At 58.8% G+C, this 19263-nt stretch overlaps 2 protein-coding genes across 3 annotated transcripts in view; one reads left to right on the top strand and one right to left on the bottom strand.

The window, feature by feature from the left end:
* Window positions 1–8210, top strand: part of NT5DC2 (5'-nucleotidase domain containing 2) — a 20657-nt gene extending 12447 nt beyond the window's left edge. Inside the window, exons 2-14 of the mRNA XM_047776311.1 lie at window positions 3512–3696; window positions 3850–3924; window positions 4191–4246; window positions 4383–4476; window positions 4690–4818; window positions 4930–4990; window positions 5074–5176; window positions 5293–5394; window positions 5583–5664; window positions 7331–7417; window positions 7505–7645; window positions 7726–7790; window positions 7871–8210. Coding sequence (XP_047632267.1) covers window positions 3512–3696; window positions 3850–3924; window positions 4191–4246; window positions 4383–4476; window positions 4690–4818; window positions 4930–4990; window positions 5074–5176; window positions 5293–5394; window positions 5583–5664; window positions 7331–7417; window positions 7505–7645; window positions 7726–7790; window positions 7871–8132 — 1442 coding nt within the window. The 3' untranslated portion in view covers window positions 8133–8210. The remainder of the gene's footprint in view (window positions 1–3511; window positions 3697–3849; window positions 3925–4190; window positions 4247–4382; window positions 4477–4689; window positions 4819–4929; window positions 4991–5073; window positions 5177–5292; window positions 5395–5582; window positions 5665–7330; window positions 7418–7504; window positions 7646–7725; window positions 7791–7870) is intronic.
* STAB1 (stabilin 1) overlaps window positions 8107–19263 on the bottom strand; it is a 27784-nt gene continuing 16627 nt past the window's right edge. Inside the window, exons 32-71 of one of the 2 annotated variants that reach the window (XM_047776226.1) lie at window positions 18992–19103; window positions 18495–18572; window positions 18308–18406; window positions 18079–18177; window positions 17811–17942; window positions 17452–17580; window positions 17233–17289; window positions 16805–16888; window positions 16124–16319; window positions 15908–16003; window positions 15771–15816; window positions 15597–15673; window positions 15284–15409; window positions 15019–15092; window positions 14791–14865; window positions 14425–14547; window positions 14069–14116; window positions 13781–13858; window positions 13515–13661; window positions 13040–13180; window positions 12878–12937; window positions 12376–12552; window positions 12206–12292; window positions 11946–12095; window positions 11789–11845; window positions 11501–11702; window positions 11059–11208; window positions 10862–10966; window positions 10609–10716; window positions 10335–10528; window positions 10095–10239; window positions 9878–10011; window positions 9624–9789; window positions 9433–9542; window positions 9218–9337; window positions 8987–9136; window positions 8803–8907; window positions 8572–8718; window positions 8379–8495; window positions 8107–8296 (exon numbers count right to left, since the gene is read on the bottom strand). In XM_047776226.1, the coding sequence (XP_047632182.1) occupies window positions 8240–8296; window positions 8379–8495; window positions 8572–8718; window positions 8803–8907; window positions 8987–9136; window positions 9218–9337; window positions 9433–9542; window positions 9624–9789; window positions 9878–10011; window positions 10095–10239; window positions 10335–10528; window positions 10609–10716; window positions 10862–10966; window positions 11059–11208; window positions 11501–11702; window positions 11789–11845; window positions 11946–12095; window positions 12206–12292; window positions 12376–12552; window positions 12878–12937; window positions 13040–13180; window positions 13515–13661; window positions 13781–13858; window positions 14069–14116; window positions 14425–14547; window positions 14791–14865; window positions 15019–15092; window positions 15284–15409; window positions 15597–15673; window positions 15771–15816; window positions 15908–16003; window positions 16124–16319; window positions 16805–16888; window positions 17233–17289; window positions 17452–17580; window positions 17811–17942; window positions 18079–18177; window positions 18308–18406; window positions 18495–18572; window positions 18992–19103 (4558 nt within the window). In that variant the 3' untranslated portion in view covers window positions 8107–8239. The remainder of the gene's footprint in view (window positions 8297–8378; window positions 8496–8571; window positions 8719–8802; window positions 8908–8986; window positions 9137–9217; window positions 9338–9432; window positions 9543–9623; window positions 9790–9877; window positions 10012–10094; window positions 10240–10334; window positions 10529–10608; window positions 10717–10861; window positions 10967–11058; window positions 11209–11500; window positions 11703–11788; window positions 11846–11945; window positions 12096–12205; window positions 12293–12375; window positions 12553–12877; window positions 12938–13039; window positions 13181–13514; window positions 13662–13780; window positions 13859–14068; window positions 14117–14424; window positions 14548–14790; window positions 14866–15018; window positions 15093–15283; window positions 15410–15596; window positions 15674–15770; window positions 15817–15907; window positions 16004–16123; window positions 16320–16804; window positions 16889–17232; window positions 17290–17451; window positions 17581–17810; window positions 17943–18078; window positions 18178–18307; window positions 18407–18494; window positions 18573–18991; window positions 19104–19263) is intronic. The other variant, XM_047776232.1, reaches the window with a different exon arrangement.

Here is a 19263-nt window from a genome sequence, read left to right as displayed (position 1 = left end):
CCAGTTGACTCTGTTTCTTCTTTGCTCCTTTCTTTTGTGTTTTGTGGTGTTATTTCTTTTTGTCCTTTTTTTCTTTTTCTTTTTTTGCTGCACCTGTGACATGTGGAAGTTCTTGTGCCGGGGAATTGCAGCCATGCCACAGCAGTGACCAGAGTTTCTGCAGTGACACTGCCAGATCCTTAACCCACTGCACCACAGGGGAACTGATGATGTTTTTAATTTTATTCTTGTGTTCTCTTCTCTTTGTTTTTTTGTGAATCTTTTGTGGGTTTGATTTGTGGTTGCCTTGTTTTTCAAGTATGCTTTATCTGCTTGCTTTAGACTAAGTCATATAATCTCATGGATGTTCTTTTTAAAAAAGTGTACATTTTTTTTCTCTCCTTCCCCATATTTTTTGATTTGAGTGACCTTTTTTTTACATGTCCATGTTTATCCTTTTGCTTTGCCTTGTGTTTATCATCCCTTTCACAAATAGTTTTTTCTTTTCTTTTTGATCTGTGTACTGGCTTGTTACTTTCCAGTTGTCATTTCCTCCTTCCTGTGTCTTCTTGCTTCTTTTCTCTTTAGAGGAGACCTTTCTTCTTTTTTTGGCTGCATCTATGGCAGGTGGAAGTTCCCAGACCAGGTATCAAACCTGTGCCACAGTTGTCGCCTATGCCACAGCTGCAGTGGTTGTCAGATCCTTAACCCACTGAGCCACAAGGGAACTTCTAGAGAAGACCTTTCAGTATTTCTTTTAGAATTTTATTATTGCTGTATTCTTTTTGCTTATCTGAGAAATTCTTTCTTCTCCTTTTTTAAATGATAATCTTAGAGTTCCCATTGTGGCTAAGCGGGTTAAGAACCCAGCATTGTGTCCTTGAGGATACAGGTCTGATCCCTGGCCTCACTCAGTGGGTTAAGGATCTGACATTGTCACAAGATGAGGCGTATGTTGCAGATGGGCTGGGGTCCATTGTTGCCATGGCTGTGATGTAGGCCAGCAGCTGTATCTCTGACCAACCCCTAGCCTGAGAACTTCCATATGCCATAGGTGCAGCCATAAAAAGAGAAAGGAAAAAAGAAAATAATGATAATCTTGCTGGGTTGAGTATTCTCAGTGGTAGGTTTTTCCCTTTCAGAATTTTTTTTTTTTTTTAAATTTCTTCTCCCCTGCCCCCTCATGGCATATGGGATTCCTGGCCAGGGCTCAGCCCTGAGCTGTAGTTGCAACCTATACCGCAGCTGCAGCAATGCCAGATTCTTTTACCCACCATGCCACACATCTGCAGTGACCCAAGCTGCTGCATTCGGATTCTTAACCCACTGTGTCATGGCAGGAACTCATCCACGAGCTCCTTTTGATGTGTTAAGGGCAGAGTCATTTCCAAGATGCCATGATGAGTGCTAGTATTGACCAGTCTTGCACCCCTGGGTTGTAACTCTCCCTCTGGCTGAGTTTTCTTGGAGGAGATAGCTGATGCCTGTGGGCAAAACTTTGTCAGGGAGCCAGGCCACAGGCTACCCCCTCCCCTCTAGCCTCACTGTGGTGACACTGGAAGGGTAGGCCAAGGGGCAAAATGATTGAGGCAGGTGGGGTGACCCAATTTTAAATCTTAGCTCCAGAGCCTACTGCTAAACAGTTTAGAGCAAGTGACTTCACCTCCCTGTGTTCCAGTTTCTTCCTCTGGATGATGGAGGAATGTGTCACCACTTTGTAGTACTGGAGTGGCTGTTAGAGTAAGAAGAGCCTCTGAGGCAAACAGCAGCAGCTGGAAGGATGGCCCCCATAAGTGACTCTCATGGTTGCCACGGGGAGGAGTTGGCCTAGAACCTGGAATCTTGGGAAGGCCTGAAAGCTGGGGGTCTAGACAGTGAAAACCAGTGAACTTGGGAGGCTAGTGTGGGTACGAGGCCTGTCTCCTTCCCTGGCCCTGTGCACCAGCACAGCCCTGTGGAAGAAACTGGGTCCTTGTGGCCAGTGGAGCTGTGGTTTTCTCAGTATGGAAGCTGGGTCAGGAGTCCAGGCCTGCAGGCTGCTTCCTCATCCTGCTTTGTTCCTAGGCAGACTGTCCATCCCTCTGGGCATCCTCAGTGACAGAGGCCAAAGCCTGGATTTGGCCAGAACGCAGTGCGAGCAAAGGGCTGCACTGCCAGGCATAGCCCTCCCCTCCTGTGGAGCTACTGGACTACCAGGAGTCATGGTTGGCACCCAGGAACTCAGGACCATAGGAAAGGACATCTCAGAAGCATCTCCCTAGAGGGCTGAAGTCAGCTGTGTCTCAGGTGCGCCCAAGCGAGCAGTGTTCTCTCTGCACTGAAGCAGCTGCTCTGCCAGGCCTAGGGCCACCAGAGGAACCAGCCACACCTGTTATCCCACCCACACTTTGCACTTGTCTCCAAAGGAAAGGGGGTAGGGGTGGAGCCGGTGTTCAGAAGGGACCTCTGTGGTGAATGCCTGCTGCATGGCCAAAGGCTTCTGCCTTAAGGTCACGACTAGTTGTGGCTGAGACAGAAATTCCCTGCGGGGCTTGCAGTATTTGGGCCTCAGCCACAGACAAGAGGTCACAAGAATGGGGCCACCCGGAGCCCCTGCAAGAAAGTGCCCTGTGTGTGCACCTAGTCTTACTTGCTCCCTTCTCCGTGCAACCCATTTCCTCGAGGGAAACTAGGGACAAGAAGATGTGTGTTCCAGAGGTGCATTGCCCATTTAATCCTACATTTGTTGCAGGTGCAGAGTGAGGGTGCTTCCCCAAGCATGTTCTATATAACCCACTTAATTAATTCTCTAGGTTGCTACTATTACTCCCCTTTTAGAGATAAGGAAACTGAGGCCCAAAAGAAGAGTTGATTTTTCCAAGGTCAAAGCCATGAGAGGGAGGACTTGGTCTGGTCTCTGACCTCAAAGCCCATGCCCTTTCTCCATCCACCTCCCCTGCTGCACAGACGGGGAAACCAGGGCAGATGAGCTTGGGACTCCTCAGCCCCTCAGGAGCAGCCAAGAGCTTGGGGCGCCTATGACTGCATCCTCAGAGGGGAGCAGCCTGGGTAATGGCCCAGAACCCGACATCACATGTCCCCGACGCTTGTCGTAATTAGCAATGTTCCCTGGCTAGAGGCAGCAAATGTCATTATGTGGACTTGGTGGCAGCCGAAATCTGATTAGAGGGGCCTCACTATGAGGGCTGTGGCAGGTGCACAGAACTGGGAGCCTGAGCAGCAGAGGAGCTGCCCAATTCCTTCCCACCCGATAATGTTCCTAAGTTCTAACCCCAGCTTCAGGCCAGGTGGAAAGGATCAGAGCATAACCAGGTGTCCGATGGGGCTTATGAGAGCCTGGAGGAGACAAAGCTCAGAGCAACTGGTGGGCTGCAGGTGATGATATAACCCAGGATCCATAGGGTCCTTTCCTCACCCATGTCACTGAGTGAGCCACCTCTGAGCCTCTGTTTGACCTTCTGCTGCATGGAGCTGACAGTACCCACCTAGGGTGTTTCATGATCCTCATCACACTTGAACTTCCTTTCTCTAGACCTCCTGCCCCCTGAGGTCTGCAGTCTCCTGAACCCAGCAGCCATTTATGCCAACAACGAGATCAGCCTGCAAGATGTCGAAGTCTATGGCTTTGACTACGACTACACCCTGGCCCAGTATGCAGACACACTGCACCCGGAGATCTTCAACGCTGCCCGTGACATCCTGATTGAGCACTACAAGGTAAGGGTAGACAGGCAGGGGACCCAGCTTGGCCTAATGCCAGACTGGAATCACAGGGCTCCTCTGGTGTCTGAATTGACCCCCTGAGGCAGCTGCCAGCCAGCAGGTCTGGCAGTGTCGCTGGCTCAGGCCGGGCCTGATTTCCCCCAACAGTACCCAGAAGGGATTCGGAAGTATGACTATAACCCCAGCTTTGCCATCCGTGGCCTCCACTACGACATTCAAAAGGTGAGTAGCTAGACCACTGACTCTCCCTGGCTCCTCCTAACTGGATATGTATTGGAGCTACTTCCTTAGCACCCCCACCTCCTTTGGGGGGGAGGTCCCTTCATCTTTCTACTCCCTTGGCCTCAAAGCTCTAAGCTTCCTCTTGGTATGCATGTGATGCCCTTGGTATCATCCAGGTTAGGGTCTCAGCGTTTAGGGGAATAGGCTGGTTAGAGCCAGTGCAGAGTCCTTCCCCATTGCCCATTCTGCTCCCTTGTTGCCCGCAGAGTCTTCTGATGAAGATTGATGCCTTCCATTATGTGCAACTAGGGACGGCCTACAGGTCAGTGCTCATTCTGCCTGACCCCACTCCAGCCCACTGCTCCACTCCACACTGTCCCACCTTGCCCCACTGTTCCCTACACTGTGGCCTGGGCTCAGGACCACTTTGGACTGGTGATATCTGTGCATCCATGCAGGGGCCTCCAACCTGTGCCAGACGAAGAGGTGATCGACCTTTATGGGGGCACCCAGCACATCCCACTGTACCAGATGAGTGGCTTCTATGGCAAGGTACTCACTCCATCTGCAGATGCCCAGAGCAGTCAGCTCAGTGACCCTGCTATGGGTGCTGCCTCCCTGGAAGGCAGTGCCCACATCCTGGTGGGCAGCCCTGACCCACAGACTGCATGCCTCCACTGGTGTCCCAAGACAGATTCCGAGCCCTTGGTCTCCAGAGCTGATGGTGGGGCTGGAGGGGTGGCTGAGTCAGTGGTCCCTCCCCAGGGTCCCTCCATCAAGCAGTTCATGGACATCTTCTCGCTGCCAGAGATGGCACTGCTCTCCTGCGTGGTGGACCACTTCCTGGGCCATGGCCTGGAGTTTGACCAAGCACACCTCTACAAGGACGTGACGGTGAGGACACTAGGCCTGCCTCCCAGGGCAACGGGGAGTGTGAAGTCCAGCCACAGTGGGGCAGGTCCCCCTGGCTCCACTGTGCTCTCACTGTCCCCCAACTGCCCCCAGGATGCCATTCGAGATGTGCACGTGAAGGGCCTTATGTACCAGTGGATCGAGCGGGATATGGGTAAGAGAGAACAGACACCCTGCTGTGGCCTGCCTGAGCAGGGGACAAGGCTGGCCCTCACATACCCGTCTCCGCCCCATTAGAGAAGTACATCCTGCGAGGGGATGAGACATTCGCTGTCCTGAACCGCCTGGTGGCCCATGGGAAGCAACTGTTCCTCATCACCAACAGTCCTTTCAGCTTTGTGTGAGTCCCGTCCACAGTAGGAGGAGAGAGCAGGGCAGGGGCCCAGAGCGGGCGGCAGGCCTGGAGCCTCCCTCAGATACCTAACACCTGTCCCGCTCTGTCCCACCTCTGCCCAGGGACAAGGGGATGCGGCACATGGTCGGTCCCGACTGGCGCCAACTCTTCGACGTGGTCATTGTCCAGGCGGACAAGCCCAGCTTCTTCACTGACCGGCGCAAGTATGGGCCTGGCAGGGGCGATGGGCCCTGGGAGCAGGGACTAGCCTCTGCTTGCTGCCTTGTGTGCTTGGGGTGGGGACACCCCCTTGCTGGTAGGCAGCCCCCATGAACAGGTGGGCCTTTGCAGAGTGGGTGGTTCTGCTGCAGCCTGGAAATCAGGCCCTTTCCCACTCCCACCCCCCCGCCAGGCCTTTCAGAAAACTCGATGAGAAAGGCTCACTGCATTGGGACCGTATCACCCGCCTGGAGAAGGGCAAGATCTATCGACAGGTGAGAACCATTTAGGTGGGAATTGTACTGGGCGGGGGCCCCAGGCTGTGGAAGGGCAGCTGCACAAATTCTTGGGCCCTGACCAGCCATCACACATCTACTGTGGATCTGTCCCTTCACAAGAAGTGGCTCCCAGGACTGAGGCCCAGGCAGTGTCCAGGGCCTGGCCCAGTCACATGGCTGTGTGCCATGCTTTCCTCATCTGTAAAAGAGGTGTAATACTCTACTTGAGTGATGGTGTAAAGCTCTTAGATTGGGCGGAGGTTTGCTAAAGGCACAGTTAAATGGCCCTATTTTCATCTGGGGCTGAGCACTCTGCTGCAGCCAGCCAGCCTGGCTGGGGCTTCTGTGCTGAACTGATGCAGGGGCTCCTCACAGGCCTCTGGGGAGACCCCGTTTCCTGGCTGGCTAGCAAGATGAGGAGGGGCCTCGTGCTGGGGGAGAGGGATTCGATGGCTGTGAGTCGTAGGTGATTAAGGCATTTGGCTCTGGATGGAATGCAGAAATCCTGGCTGGGTGGGGCTTCTTGGGAGATAAGGGTTCCAGAAGCTGGGGGGAGGTAGCCACAGGGAGCAGAGGCCTGCAAGCAGTAACCCCAGCCCTTCCCTTCTGCCCGCTGCTCAGCCTCCCGCCCTGCTGGGCCCGAACTATCCGTGGCTCCCCTGGGTGCAGACCTTCCCCTCGGTGCTGAGGGCGATGCTCTCCTTTGTCTTGGATGAGTGAGCCTGAGGAAGGTCATGCACCTCTGTGGGAACAAGTGTCTTTCTCTTCTTTGGCAGGTTTTAGCCTGTTCTTTTTGCCTCATGATCTGCACTTTCATTGTGTACTTCGTTCTCATCTTTCTTTGCTTTCCCCTCTCCCGTTCCTGGAACCTCAGGCTCCTCCTGCCTGACTTGGCATCTGCATCACAAGATCTTTTCTCTTGGCACGTTTTCAGGGTTCTGCCCCCTCATTATTCCCTCTTCTGCCAGGTCCCCTACTCCTCAGCCTCTCCATTTGGACTTGTTTAAACAATGAAGTCCTCCACCTGTTTTTCCTGTGGTGTTCATCTTCCCAAGCCTCTTGCATGTACAGAATGCTCTAGTAGCTCCTTTTTGCTGGGTGTATTTTCTTCTCGCTTTTGGGCTCTGGGTTTTTGCCCTGGAGCTGCTGTACTTCCTGCACTCCCCCTTCCTCTGTTTCTGCTCCCCTGCCAGCTTTCTCTGCTGTGTTTGGGCCTGGTGTTTTCATCTTTTCTCCAGCTTTGGTGCACAAGGGGCAGCCAGCCTCACAGTAAGGTCTGCCATTGGTCTGCTGGGTCCCTCTGGGTTCAGGCTGGGGAGGCTGCTTACTTTAGGGCCTTGGGGGTCACAGCTGCAGTTTGTTTCCCACAGAGCGGACTCAATCCCCAGCTTGGGGTGGGTGTGAGGCCCTGGGGAGGGGAGGCCCAGGGCACCAGGCCTGCAGGAGACCTTCCTGTGGCGGGCAGACCCCCTTCCTGAGTGTGAGGGGAGGTAGCAGGGGTCAGAGCCCAAAGGGGACAGTGAGGCCATGGGAAAGGGCAGCCCAGCATCTGGCTGGAACGACCTCACTGCCTCTGGGGAACGGGAAAAACCGGTGGAGAACAGCCCCATGGAAGCCCCCTCGGCACTCTGGGCTTAGTGCTGTCCTCACTACCTCTCCCCAGGGAAACCTGTTCGACTTCCTGCGCCTGACAGAATGGCGGGGCCCCCGTGTGCTCTACTTCGGAGACCATCTCTACAGTGACCTGGCGGTGAGGGAGGCATGGCCACAGCGGGGAGGAGAGTGGAGGGGGCTCTTCTCGTTGGCGGTGAGCCGTGACCTCCACCCTGCCCCCCAGGATCTCATGCTGCGCCACGGCTGGCGCACGGGTGCCATCATCCCTGAGCTAGAGCGCGAGATCCGCATTATCAACACGGAGCAATACATGCACTCGCTGACGTGGCAGCAGGCGCTCACCGGACTGCTGGAGCGCATGCAGGTGCGGGCTGGCGGGTGTCTGGCGGGAGGGATGGTGCTGCTCCTGGCCACGCACAGCAGCGTGCACCTCATCTCCCCCAGACCTACCAGGACGCCGAGTCACGGCAGGTGCTGGCCACCTGGATGAAGGAGCGGCAGGAACTGAGGTGAGTGGTGGGGCCTGGGCAGGAGTCCCAGTCCCCTCAGAAGCCCACCTCGAGTGCTGTGTGTGTGTCTTCCTCCCAAGGTGCATCACCAAGGCGCTGTTTAACGCTCAGTTTGGGAGCATCTTCCGCACCTTCCACAACCCCACCTACTTCTCACGGCGCCTGGTGCGCTTCTCCGACCTCTACATGGCCTCCCTCAGCTGCCTGCTCAACTACCGCGTGGACTTCACCTTCTACCCCCGCCGCACGCCCCTGCAGCACGAGGCACCACTCTGGATGGACCAGCTCTGCACGGGCTGCATGAAGACGCCCTTCCTCGGGGACATGGCCCACATCCGCTGAGGGCACCTTTATTATCTGGACGAGGCCCAGCCCCTTCAGTCCCGCCCACTCTGGGCAATAAAAGCCGTCTCCCTCCTGCTTGTGCCTCTGCTTCAGCCCAGACTGCGTCACTTGACTGTGAGGGTCCTCTGGGTGTCGGGGAAGTCCTCCTCCAGGAGCGAGTCCTGCAGGGAGGACTGTTTGTTAGTGGCTGGACTGAGACTGGGCCCTGGGGCCCTCTCCCAACCCCCTGAGCCCCACACTCACATCAAAGGGCTCACAGAAGGCATCCTGGCTACCAAAGACCGGGTTGGGGACAGTGACCAAGGTTGGGCTGGTCCCTTCCTGGCATGGGGAGAAGTCATCAGCATCGTTGTCTTCCTCCTGCGGAGAGAGGTGAGTAGTGAGAATCTCCAGCAGCCGGGACCCCACAATTCCCTCAGCCCCTGGCCCAGCCTACCTGGAAGGCAGAGAAGCCAAAGCCTGTGGCCCTGCCTCGCGCACGGAGGTAGAGGGCTCCGGCTACCAGACCAAGCAGCGCTCCCGCAGCTAACACAGCCCCCACGCCTGCTGCCACGGGTGGGGCCTCAGCGGCCACCACTGCCTGCTGCCAACAGAGAGCATTAGGGATCTGGCCAGAGCGCTCCCCTCGCCCCTTGCCAGATGCTCTGCCCACCTCTGGCCAACTCACAGGCTGTGGGGGTGCCAGGAGGGGGCTGGCCAGAGCGTGGATGATGCCATTGAAGGCCATGATGTCCCATGCAATGACATGGCTAACGACAACTGCCCCTGGGACCTGTAGGGAGAGCAGTCAGTCAGGCCCAGAGGGAAGTGAGGGCTGGGGCCAGTAGAGGAGGGGCAGCCACCAGACTTACCACATGAGCCCAAGAACCATTGTCAGGGCCCACGTCACTGATGACAAGGCTGAGGCCCGAGTGGGCAGGAAGCAAGGAACCCTGGCTGGCGTTGGTGCTCAGGAAGGTGGTGTTGGAGGCATGCAGCTCCAGGTCTGGGCCGCTCAGCGTCTGAAGGCAAGCAAAGCCAAGGTCTGTTGGCCCGGGACAGCCACAGGGAGCAGAGTTGGGCTCGGTACCCCTGCTAGTTACCATGTTGTCCACAAAGCCTTCGTTGACAGGGACGAAGAGTGTCTTGTAGGTGAGCTCGTCGTCCAAGAAGTCCAAGAACTCAAGACCCCTGGGGGTGGCATTGGCATAGCCCAGTAGCATCTGGTAAGATGGGGAAACAGGTTTGTGGGTGGGCTCTCTCCCCAGAAATCCCAGCTGCCCCACACCCATGGTACTGAGCCTGAGCTCCTGCACACCCCGTAGAAGGTGGAGAAGTTGGCGGTGGTAGCCAGTACATCAAGCAGCTTCCCGTTGCATACACTGATTCCATCACCCACGAAGCCATCGAGGCATCGGCAGGCTACATCTGTGGGAAAGGCAGCTCAGTGAGTCAGGGCGTCGGTCAGAAGAGGCAGAACAAAGAGTGGGGCTGTGGGGGTGACTGCACCTTGTACGCGGTAGCAGTAGGCGTCCCAGCGCTCTGACAGGTTCACCCGGGCACCCAGGCTGACCACGCCTACCTGACCCTCACCACAGTCAGCAGTGGGGAAAATGACAGGGTGGGCAGCCGAGCCATTGGCCAGCCAGCCCACGAGGCAGAGGTGGAAGCCCAGCTGTAGGGACACAAGTGGATACTGAGACGCAAGGCCCAACTCTAGGGGTCGCCATAGGTGTGGCTCAGGACTCCTGGGCCCCACGCACCTTCTGGGCAGCAGAGAGCTGAGGGAGAGAAGCAAGAACAGCTCCCTGGGCCCCACAAGCTGCCTCAGCCTCTGAGAAGTTCAGGCCATAAGGGCCACTGGAGGCCTGGAGGTGGAAAACACCCGCACGTTTCTCTGCAAAAGGGAGGGACGCACAGTCAGCGAGGCGGCAGCAGCGAGGAAGAGCTGGGGTGCGGGGCGGGGGCAAGGAAGCACACCTTGGAAGTGCAGGTCAGTGCACACGGCATCCCTGTGACAAGGTGGTGGCCGGTCTAGGCAGCGGTCCACGGGTGGCTCAGGCTCCTCCAGACACTGCAGCCCGTCACCCACATAGCCAACATGGCACACACAGCGCCGCACATTCTGGAATGGGAGGCCAGGTGGGTGCCATTCAGGGACTGGGGCCAGCTACTCTGGGGGCCCCCACCACCCAGCTACCTGGCGTCCCGCCTGCTCACCGGCCCAGTGATCAGACAGTCAGCATGCTCGCTGCAGCCACCATGGTGGCCATCCTCACAGGGGTTGCGGGCCCGGCAGCTCCAGCCGTCACCCTCGTAGTTGGGCAGGCAGGTGCACGTGACCACTGTGCCTGCCTGGCTGCAGTGAGCATGCTCACTGCAGCCACCGTGCCCATCCTGGCACAGGTCCACCACTGGAGGCAGAGAGAGGGTGGTTAGGACAGGAGGGGAGGGTGGGGGGCCTCCTGCCTCAAGTCCCTGCCCAGCTGCTCACCTGTGCAAGTGCGGCCATCCCCTTCATAGCCCAGGCTACACTCACAGCTGTTGCCCACTCGGCACACGGCCTGGGGTGCGCAGGGTGGGGCACACACAGGCTTCAGCTCTGTCCCCAGGGCCCACCCCACATATCCAGGTTAGTGGCTACCCTCCTGGGCCCCCTCCCACCTGAGTGTGCAGCTGGGGCCCCCACTGGTGTGTGCATGTGTATACAAGTGGGCAGGGTGAGCACAAGGACAAGGCTCACTTACCCAGCTGCACCTCGCAGTGTGGCCCAGTCCAGCCCTCATCGCAGAAGCAGGAGCCAGAGCCCCCCAGGCCATCATCACAGTGGCCATGGGAGGTGCAGTTGCAGGCTGGGAAGAGGGACGAGCAGCAGAGGATGGTGTTGGTACATGGGCCAAGGAAGAGGAGCAGGGTGGAGCAGGGTGGGGGCAGGACAGCCTACCTTGGCAAAGGGGCCCAAAGGCACCTGGGGCACAGAGCTCACATGCTGTCCCAGCAAACCCCAAATGGCACCTACATTTCCCGCTGCCGCTCATGCCGTCCACACAATCACCATGGTTACTGCAGGGGCTGCTGGCACCACCAGGGCAAGCTAGCAGATGGGGTGGGGCTGAGTGAAGTGGGACTGGGGACTCTCATCAGGAACCCACACATGCATCGCCAGCCTAGCTACACTGCCCATCCTCCACCCAGTGGCAGCCAAGGCTCTTGAAACAGCAGCAGCCCACCCAAGTCCCCATGCCCCCGGTACACCCCACCAGCTCCTGTACCATCTACACACACACACACACACACCCCCGACCATCCCAGCTCCCCCTCTGAAGCACAATCTCCAGAACTGTGCCCTTGGCCACCAGCAGCATCTGTAGCCTCAGGACACTCACCTCGACACTCACTGCCATAGTGACCAGGGCAGCAGCTGGGCTTCCAGGTGGTGGTGACACAGTTGCGATAGCAGCCCCTACCCAGACCTTGGGGCTGACCCCAGTGGCTGGACCGGCTCCAAACCCTGCGTAGTGCCAGGGAGTGCAGCGGAGGGGCTGTCCAGAACTTGGAGAAGTAGGGCCGGCAGGCCTCAGGGCTGCCCTGGGCCAAGAGGAGGCAGGCAGCAAACTTGAGCTTGGTGGGCCCTGGGCTCTGCTCCAACCCCCACCCAGTTCCCAGCCCCTTACCTGCTCCTTGGAGCCCTCAGGACAGGGGGGTTCCAGCCCACAAATGCTGCAAACCTTCTGAAAGGAAGGGAGGCCAGCACCGCAAGGTCAAGCAGATAGACAGAACAGGTGGGCCTAGGCCCCAGCCCATGCACCTCCAGCCTGTAGCCTCCCTCACCAGCCACAGAGGCCGAGTCTCAAAGCTGTCACAGCGGGCTCCAAGGCCAGGTGGCTCCAGCAGCTGGTCGATGCCATAAGCTAGGCCACCTTCAAAGGGCAGGTGCCGCTGCACAATTCGGGCATCCTCCTCTCCCACCATGAGCTCACCCTGCAGGAGGAGGACACAAGATGCGTGGAGGTCACAGGTGTACTGCAGCTCCTCCCACCCCCAGACACTGCCTCCTGCTTCCCTCACTCGAGCTTTCTCCTCAGACTCACCGGCCGGGCACGGCTGCAGGAGAAGGAGATGGGGGTCCCATGCATGGTGCGCAGTGGGCCCAGGTTGGGCAGGTCAGATGCCAAGGCCTGAGCAGATGAAGCCATGGTTGGAGCTTGGTGAGCAGGTTGAGTGGCAGACAGTGGGGGCCATGGTCTGGGGGTGTACCCACCGCAACATTGCGGATCACGTGGCCCCGCAGAATGGCTGCCAGCTTGTCACGATGGTCCTCGTGGTACAGCCAGACCTGGCGATCAGGAGGCAATGCCCGCAGGGCGGAGTCTGTGGGCCACAGCATTGTAAGAGGCCTATGGGATGAATCTTGAAGCAGGGGTAGGAGGCCAGCCATCTGGTGGGACAGAGGTGTGGTAGTCACAGCCCAGTCAGAGGCTGGTGGGCTGACGGAGCGGGCTGGACCCCAGAGACCAGAAAGGGCTCCAGGCACCTTCCCACCAGCCACACTGCTCTGTAGCCATCCCAGACCGAAAGGCACACATGCATGTTCTCAGGTAGCAGGCACACATAATCACACCCTTGTGCTCACTGGGAGGCTCACGCACACAAATACGGCCAGTGCACAGACAGGTGAGCACGCTCATTGACAGGCACCCTCAAACACATACCCACACGTGCACATATGCACACACTGAAAGGCTCACACATAGCAGCAGTACCGTCACAAGGCCACTGAAGATCTTGTAACCGAAGCTCTCGGCGGCAGCAGTGACGTTTCTCTGGGGACAGGTGCCCGTGAGCAGTGAGGTCAGGTGGGTAGTGAGGATTCCAGGCCCCCAGCTGCCTGCCTTCCAGTTCCCGGGCCCACACCCAGGTCATACCCGTGGGATCAGGGCAGTATCCGGCTCCCAGTGCAGGACTTGGGGCGGCAGCAGTACACGGTCAATGAAATGCAGGACACCATTCACTGCTTCCTGGTCGCTGCTCACCACTCGAGCGAAGTCATTGATGTATATGCTGCCCTGGAGGTGGGCCCAGGACCAAATGTAGCCAATTGATGGGGGATGCAAGTGGGGCTGAGGTGGGGGCAGAGTCTATGGTGCAGGGTCAAGGCAGAGGGCAGGTCTCCCCTCCTGCCCAGAGAAAGAGCATGAAGTCCTGAGCCCCAGACGGAGGAGGCTAGAGTAGCCTGTGGGATCCAGGATCAGACTCATGTCCACCTCAGTGAAGTCGGCCCTGGCCCCGGGAAGGTGAGAGGTCTTACAGGCATGGGGACAGGACACAGACGTGGGCCTGGGAAGCAACTGAGTCCTGGGTCTGTGGACTGCCCATGGCAGGGGTGGGGCCCAGGCCCACCTCCCTCTCACTGAAGCGCAGCGGGTGCCCCGAGAGTGTGGTGGCATAGCCCTCTTCCAGCAGCTCTTGGCTTCGCAACTGCCGGCAACCAACCACGTGGTAGCGGAACACAAGCTGGCGATTGGCACGAATTCGGGCCATCTCATCCTGGAGTGGAAGTCATGAGGGTACAAGGGTGACCCAACGGTCACCTCAGTCCAGGCAGTGCCCACCCCACACCTCCAAATGCCCAGCCCTCCCTACCCTTGCTCTGGGATCTGGATTACCTGTGACAGATTGGTCATTAGATCAGCATGTGGCACAAAGATTGTGAAAGGCCCATCCCCCTTGAGCTCTTTGTATTCCTGGCAGGAGAGGGAAATGGCTTCAGTGGAAGAAGGACAACCTGGGACCAACTCGAGACTTCTACTAATCTTCTGGGAAAGACCCGGGCTCTGAGAAACTCTGGCCGGCACTCTGACCAAATGAAAATTTCAAGGTCCAGAGACAGAAGGGATGTGCTGGTCAGAGAGGCCAGGCTGGACCAAAGGTGTGGAGGCCAACTGGTCACTCACCAGGAGGTAGAGACTGAAGAAGGAGGCTTGCTTGTCCCGAAGGAGCTCCTAGGGAAGGGGAGGCAAGGATCAGCTCAGGTTTTGGTTGGCCCCCATTCAGGGCTGGTACCTGTCCCAGCACCTGTAGCCCAATTTTCGGCCAAGGCAGAGATGAGGAAAGGAAAGCCAGGCTGGTCTGAGCTGAGGTCAGGATTGGGTTCATGGACCATAGTTGGGTCAGTCCCAGGTGGAGTCAGAGGTCAGGCTGAAGTCACGGTCAGGCCAGGATCAGGATCCAGTCTGGGGTCTTAACCAATATCAAGGGTCATGACCAAGGCTGGGTCAGGAGGTCAGGAGTCCTACTTGGGCATCATTACCAGGCCAACTCGGGCACGGCAGGTGAAGCCATCACCCACAGTGTGGGCTGCGTCGCAGGTACACGTCCTCTGGCCATCCCCTGTGCTTTTGCACACAGCATGGAGACTGCAGCCTCCGTTGTTCTGAGGCAGGGACAGAAGAGAGAGACATCAGGGACTCTTCTGCTCCAACCAGCCCTGGTGGAGGCGTTGTGAAGTTCCCTACCCAACCCCCCGAAGTCTTCTTTCCTACTAATCAGTTAGACCTGAACTTGTTGGGAGGGTGACTCAACCTTCAGAGCCAAGACCCTGCTGGGGGTGAGGAAGGCTGGTTCCTGCCTCAGTATCCTCCCCCTGTGAAGCTGGGTGGGACTTGGGGGGTCTGACCTGGGAGCAAGGGTCCAGGAGATCACATGTCTGGATGCCGTCCCCACTGTAACCCTCACGGCAGCTGCAGGAGACCTGTCCCAAATCCTAATCAGTGGGGCTGCTGGGACTCAAGAGTGGGCCAGCACCCTGGGCAGAAGGAGCACCTTCTTCCTGGGCCTGGTCTGAGGAGGGCCACACCCTATGAGGGAATGGCATGGCCCCAGGGTCCAGCTCTGCTGTGCTTACCTGCTGGGGGCCTGTGGGGATACAATCGGCATGCTTGTGGCAGCCCCCGTGGCGGATGAGACAGCTGTTAGCCTCTGGAGGAAGAGACATGGGGATGAGAGGTGGCCCTCAGTGGGCCCTGTCATTCTTCTGTCCATCCGGGTGTTCAGCCCCTCGTCCATCAGCCCCGCAGCCCTGTGTACTCCCCAGCCCTTCCTGTTCTAGCTCTGATCTCTGAAGCCAGACCCTGAGCCCCAGGTCCACCCCAGCGGGGGCCCAGCCTCACCCTGGCATATCTCCCCGTCGCCCGTGTAGCCATCCCAGCAGGTACATGTCCGCTGGCCAGGGGCCACGTTGGTGCAGTTGGCATGGGGGGAGCAGCCCCCATGGTCCTGGGCACAGAGGTCCACCTCTAGGGGTAGACAATCCCAGGGAGTTATGAACAGCAGATGTGGGTCAGAGTGGGGCCAGGCGAGGAGGACGTGGGAGGAAGGGGAAGCGACAGGGATAGAGACTGGACCTCGAGGGAGTGGGGAGGGCTCTGTGGGGAAAGCCACCCCCAAATTCCAGAGGGGCCCGGGGCAGCAGTGTGGCTGGACCTGAACAGTAGGTGCCGTTGCCCAAGTATCCTGCAGCACAGACGCAGGTGGGGGCGGCAGCCGAGTCCTGAAGGCAGCTGGGAGGGACGTCACGGCTTAGTCTATCTGCCCAGCCCTTGCCTCCATCCTGGTCCCCCATCCCCTTGCCCACCTGGCCAGGCTGAGCTCACTCACTTGGCATTGGGGTCACACTTCTGTGGGCACTGAGGGCCAGTGATTTCTGTGGGGTAGGAGGATGGTTCTGACCATTTGGACCAAGGAAGCGTCTCCCCAGGAATCAACCGCCTCTCCCCACTGGAGTCACTCCTCACCCTGGTCACAGCGAATGCCTTGCCAACCCACGTTACAGACACAACTTCCATCCCCTCGAAGCCCCTCCTGGCACAGCCCGTGGGCACAGTTGCACACTGGGAACAGAACAACAGAGGAGAGAAGTTACCCAGTGCCTGTCCCACCTCTGCCACAGTGTCTCTACGCCTGCCGTCCTTGGCCGGCTTGCCCCCATCCCTGCCCCCTCCCATCCTCACCTCCGGTGCAGTTAGGCCCATAGCGGCCCAGCTCACACATCTCGCAGGCTGTTCCATGGAAGCCCTCATGGCAGCGGCACTCCCCACTGCCCAGGACCCTGTCCTGGCACTGCCCGTGGCCCGAGCACACACCACCCAGACCCCCTGGGCACGGTTCACACAGTGTGCCAAAGAAGCCAGGGCAGCAGTCAGGCACCTGCGGGGAGGGGTGTAGGGAGGGGCCGGGCAAAAGGACAGACATCAGGGGCAGGGAAGGGGTGGGGGGTCAGGGGAAGGGCATCTTGGGGCCACAGAACAAAGCAAGTGGGACGCAGGCACGTGGAGGCGGCCTTCTTCAAGCCTGCCCATGGCAGGGGTGATGAAACAGACCCCACAGGGAGGGGCAGAGCTGAGCCCCGCTGATGCCCCCAGGGCTTGGTGGACAGTGTCAGCTCCAAGGTGAGCCCCTTTCTCTCTCTTCCCATACCCGCTCCCTGGAGGCATGGCCACAGGGACAAATGCTGGCCGCTCTGACCTCAGATCTCTCCTTTCCCCTTCCTCCAGGCTTTTGCTTCCCTGGATGCATCAGAGTCCCAGCCCTGCCTCTGCCCTTGAAGCCTAATCTGGGCTTCTGCCCTGGGCCCCCACTCCCACCTTCTCTCTGGTCAAAGGCTTGGGGCTGGGGGTTGCTTCAGGGCAAACCTGGATCTTCCTGGCACATGTGTAAGAACAGCCCCGGGAGAAGGAGTAGCCAGATCGATAGACACAGCTCTTTTTGGGGGTGTCCTGGAAATGGGGACAGGCAGGACTCAGCCAGTGGCTTAAGTAGGGCAAAGGCAGTGAATGGGGGGGATGGACAGACTACAGGTATCAGTGGATAAGACAGAAGAGCAAGAGAGGAAAAGGGTCAAGGAACGACCAGGACGGGTCTGAGGAGAGCGAGGGCAGGACCCAGGCGTAGGCCCAGGCCACTGGTCTCAGTGAGGCCTCCTCTGGGCAGACCTGGGCCTCATCCAGGGAAGTCAAGTGGCCCACGCTGTTCCAGGTGCCCATGCCTGGGTGAGCAGAGCTGGGCCCTGGGAGTTCGAAAGCAGGTGAAGCAAGGAGGGGATGTGCTAAGCCCGCCTCACCTCCAGCTTGTAGCCCTTATTGCAGCGGAACTTCCGAGTGCAGCTGACACATTTCTCCTGAGGGGGAGGGCAGGGCATCAGAGGGTCCTGAGGTGGGGGTCTCCAGACCCACCAGGGCCAGCTAAACAGCACTCCCACCAAGTGCCCCTCCCTCCAGCCAGGCCAGCCTGCACCTCCAGCTCTTAACTCCCCAACTGTGTACCCCCCCCCACCTCTTACCCGCAGGGCCTCTGCATGGCTGTGCAGGCAGCGGCTTGAGCTCACGTTTAGGACCCCCGACAGGCCGAACAGGGAGCGGCCAGGAGCCTCCAGCACAGGGCCTTCCAAAGGCACGTGGTTCACCTCAGGCTGTGGGGAGGGCAGGAGGCTGAACCACCCCCACCACCACCCCTGCCCCTTGGGGCTACAGGCCAGGGAGACACCCCAGGCCTGGGGTATCTCCATGGACCAGGGGCTCCCATGATGGGCAGACCCTGGAGCAGAGGTAGGAGGCCCCCAGGTGGCGAAACTAAAGACAAGGGATATTCAAGAGCAGGGTGCCTGGGGAAGGGTCTCCTTGGCTGCCTCCCTACACCAACCTCGCTGCTATGGTTGTAGAAGACAAGCCAGTGGGCGGGGCCCAGGAGGGAGTTTCGGTGTCCCCCCCTCCGCAGGGCCTCCATGGAGAGCGCCTCCCCCAGGATCACGTGGTGACGCACTGCGTCAGCATCCTGGAGCAGGAAGGAGAATCTCAGGGGCTGCAGGACTACCAAGTGCCCTGGACAGTGTGTCCGCTGCTGCGTCCCTTTGCCATGGGATGGGGGGCTCACCCTCCCCCCATGGGGGCCCCCATCCTCGCGATCTCACCAGGTTGCTGCTATTGGCCTGGGCTTCCAGAGAGCGGTTGGTTGGCACGAAGATGGTGTAAGCAGTGGCAGCCTCGATCTGGGGTACCAGCCTGTGGCGCTGGGGGCAGGGGCAGGCGTCACAGATGGGCATGATGGCCCTCAGTCCTGACCCCAGGAGCCAGCAGCTCTGACCTCACCTGGGGAGGGGGCCCCCGACCAGGCACTCCCTCCTCTCCCCTCGCCCTTACCTGCAGCAGCTCCCGGAACAGGTGGAAGGCAGGCACGGAGTCCAGCTGCTGCAGCAACCCCTGCCCACCCAGCACATCCCCTCTTGGAGGCAGTAAGACCTGGCACAGAGCATTGGGGCTGGTCAGTATGTCCTTGCCTCTGGGCCTGCCTGATAAGTTTTCTGCACACACAGCCTTCTGGCCATACCTGACTGAGGATGTGGAGGACACCGTTGGTGGCAAGGAGGTCAGCCACATCCACGCTGGCGTTCTGCACCCAGACCCTCTGGAAAGCAGCAGGCAGGGTTCAGGTGGACACAGGTAGACACTTAAGAGTGGGTGTAGTACCAATAGAGAGGCTGCTGGGCACACGGGCACCCAGCCTGACCCAGACACCTTCAGACTCAGGACCTACCAGATGGGCACACAGACCCTCCCTAGGGCCCACACATGAAAGAGACAGGTGTGCACATGCAGACAAAGATGGACAGACAGCCCCTGGCAGGGCAGTCACTCTGGCCCACAGACACTGCCCAGCAGCATGTGTGTTGTGAGCATACCCTCTGACCTTAGCCCTGGGCACGGCAAGGGTACCTGATCTCATCCCCTGGGACCCCAGGCTGCGAAGCCCGCAGCCACTCGAGCCCCCCAGCCCCAGCCTCAGCCCCATATGGTCCCTTCTTCTGCCCAGAGTTCACCACATACCCCGCTGATGTTGCGGATCTCCCAGCGCAGGGTGGGGCTCAGGGTGGCTACACTCTGCCCGTCCAGCCGGGCCAGCTCCTCCTCAGAGAGGGCGCCCTGGAGAAAATGGGCCCTGAGGGGGCCCAGTTTAGAGGGGCCGTGGAACCAGGTTAGTGTAACCTACAGAGACCCCTGGAACTGGGCTCCATCCCAAAGGGTGGATGCATGCTAGGCTGAGAACCTCAAGGGAGGGGCTGGTCTCACATGAAAGCCCCTCCCACAGCCCAGCCCCA

This window comes from Phacochoerus africanus, chromosome 1, assembly GCF_016906955.1.
Source record: "Phacochoerus africanus isolate WHEZ1 chromosome 1, ROS_Pafr_v1, whole genome shotgun sequence".
Lineage (NCBI taxonomy): Eukaryota > Metazoa > Chordata > Mammalia > Artiodactyla > Suidae > Phacochoerus > Phacochoerus africanus.
This window is presented reverse-complemented; position numbering and strand designations above follow the sequence as displayed.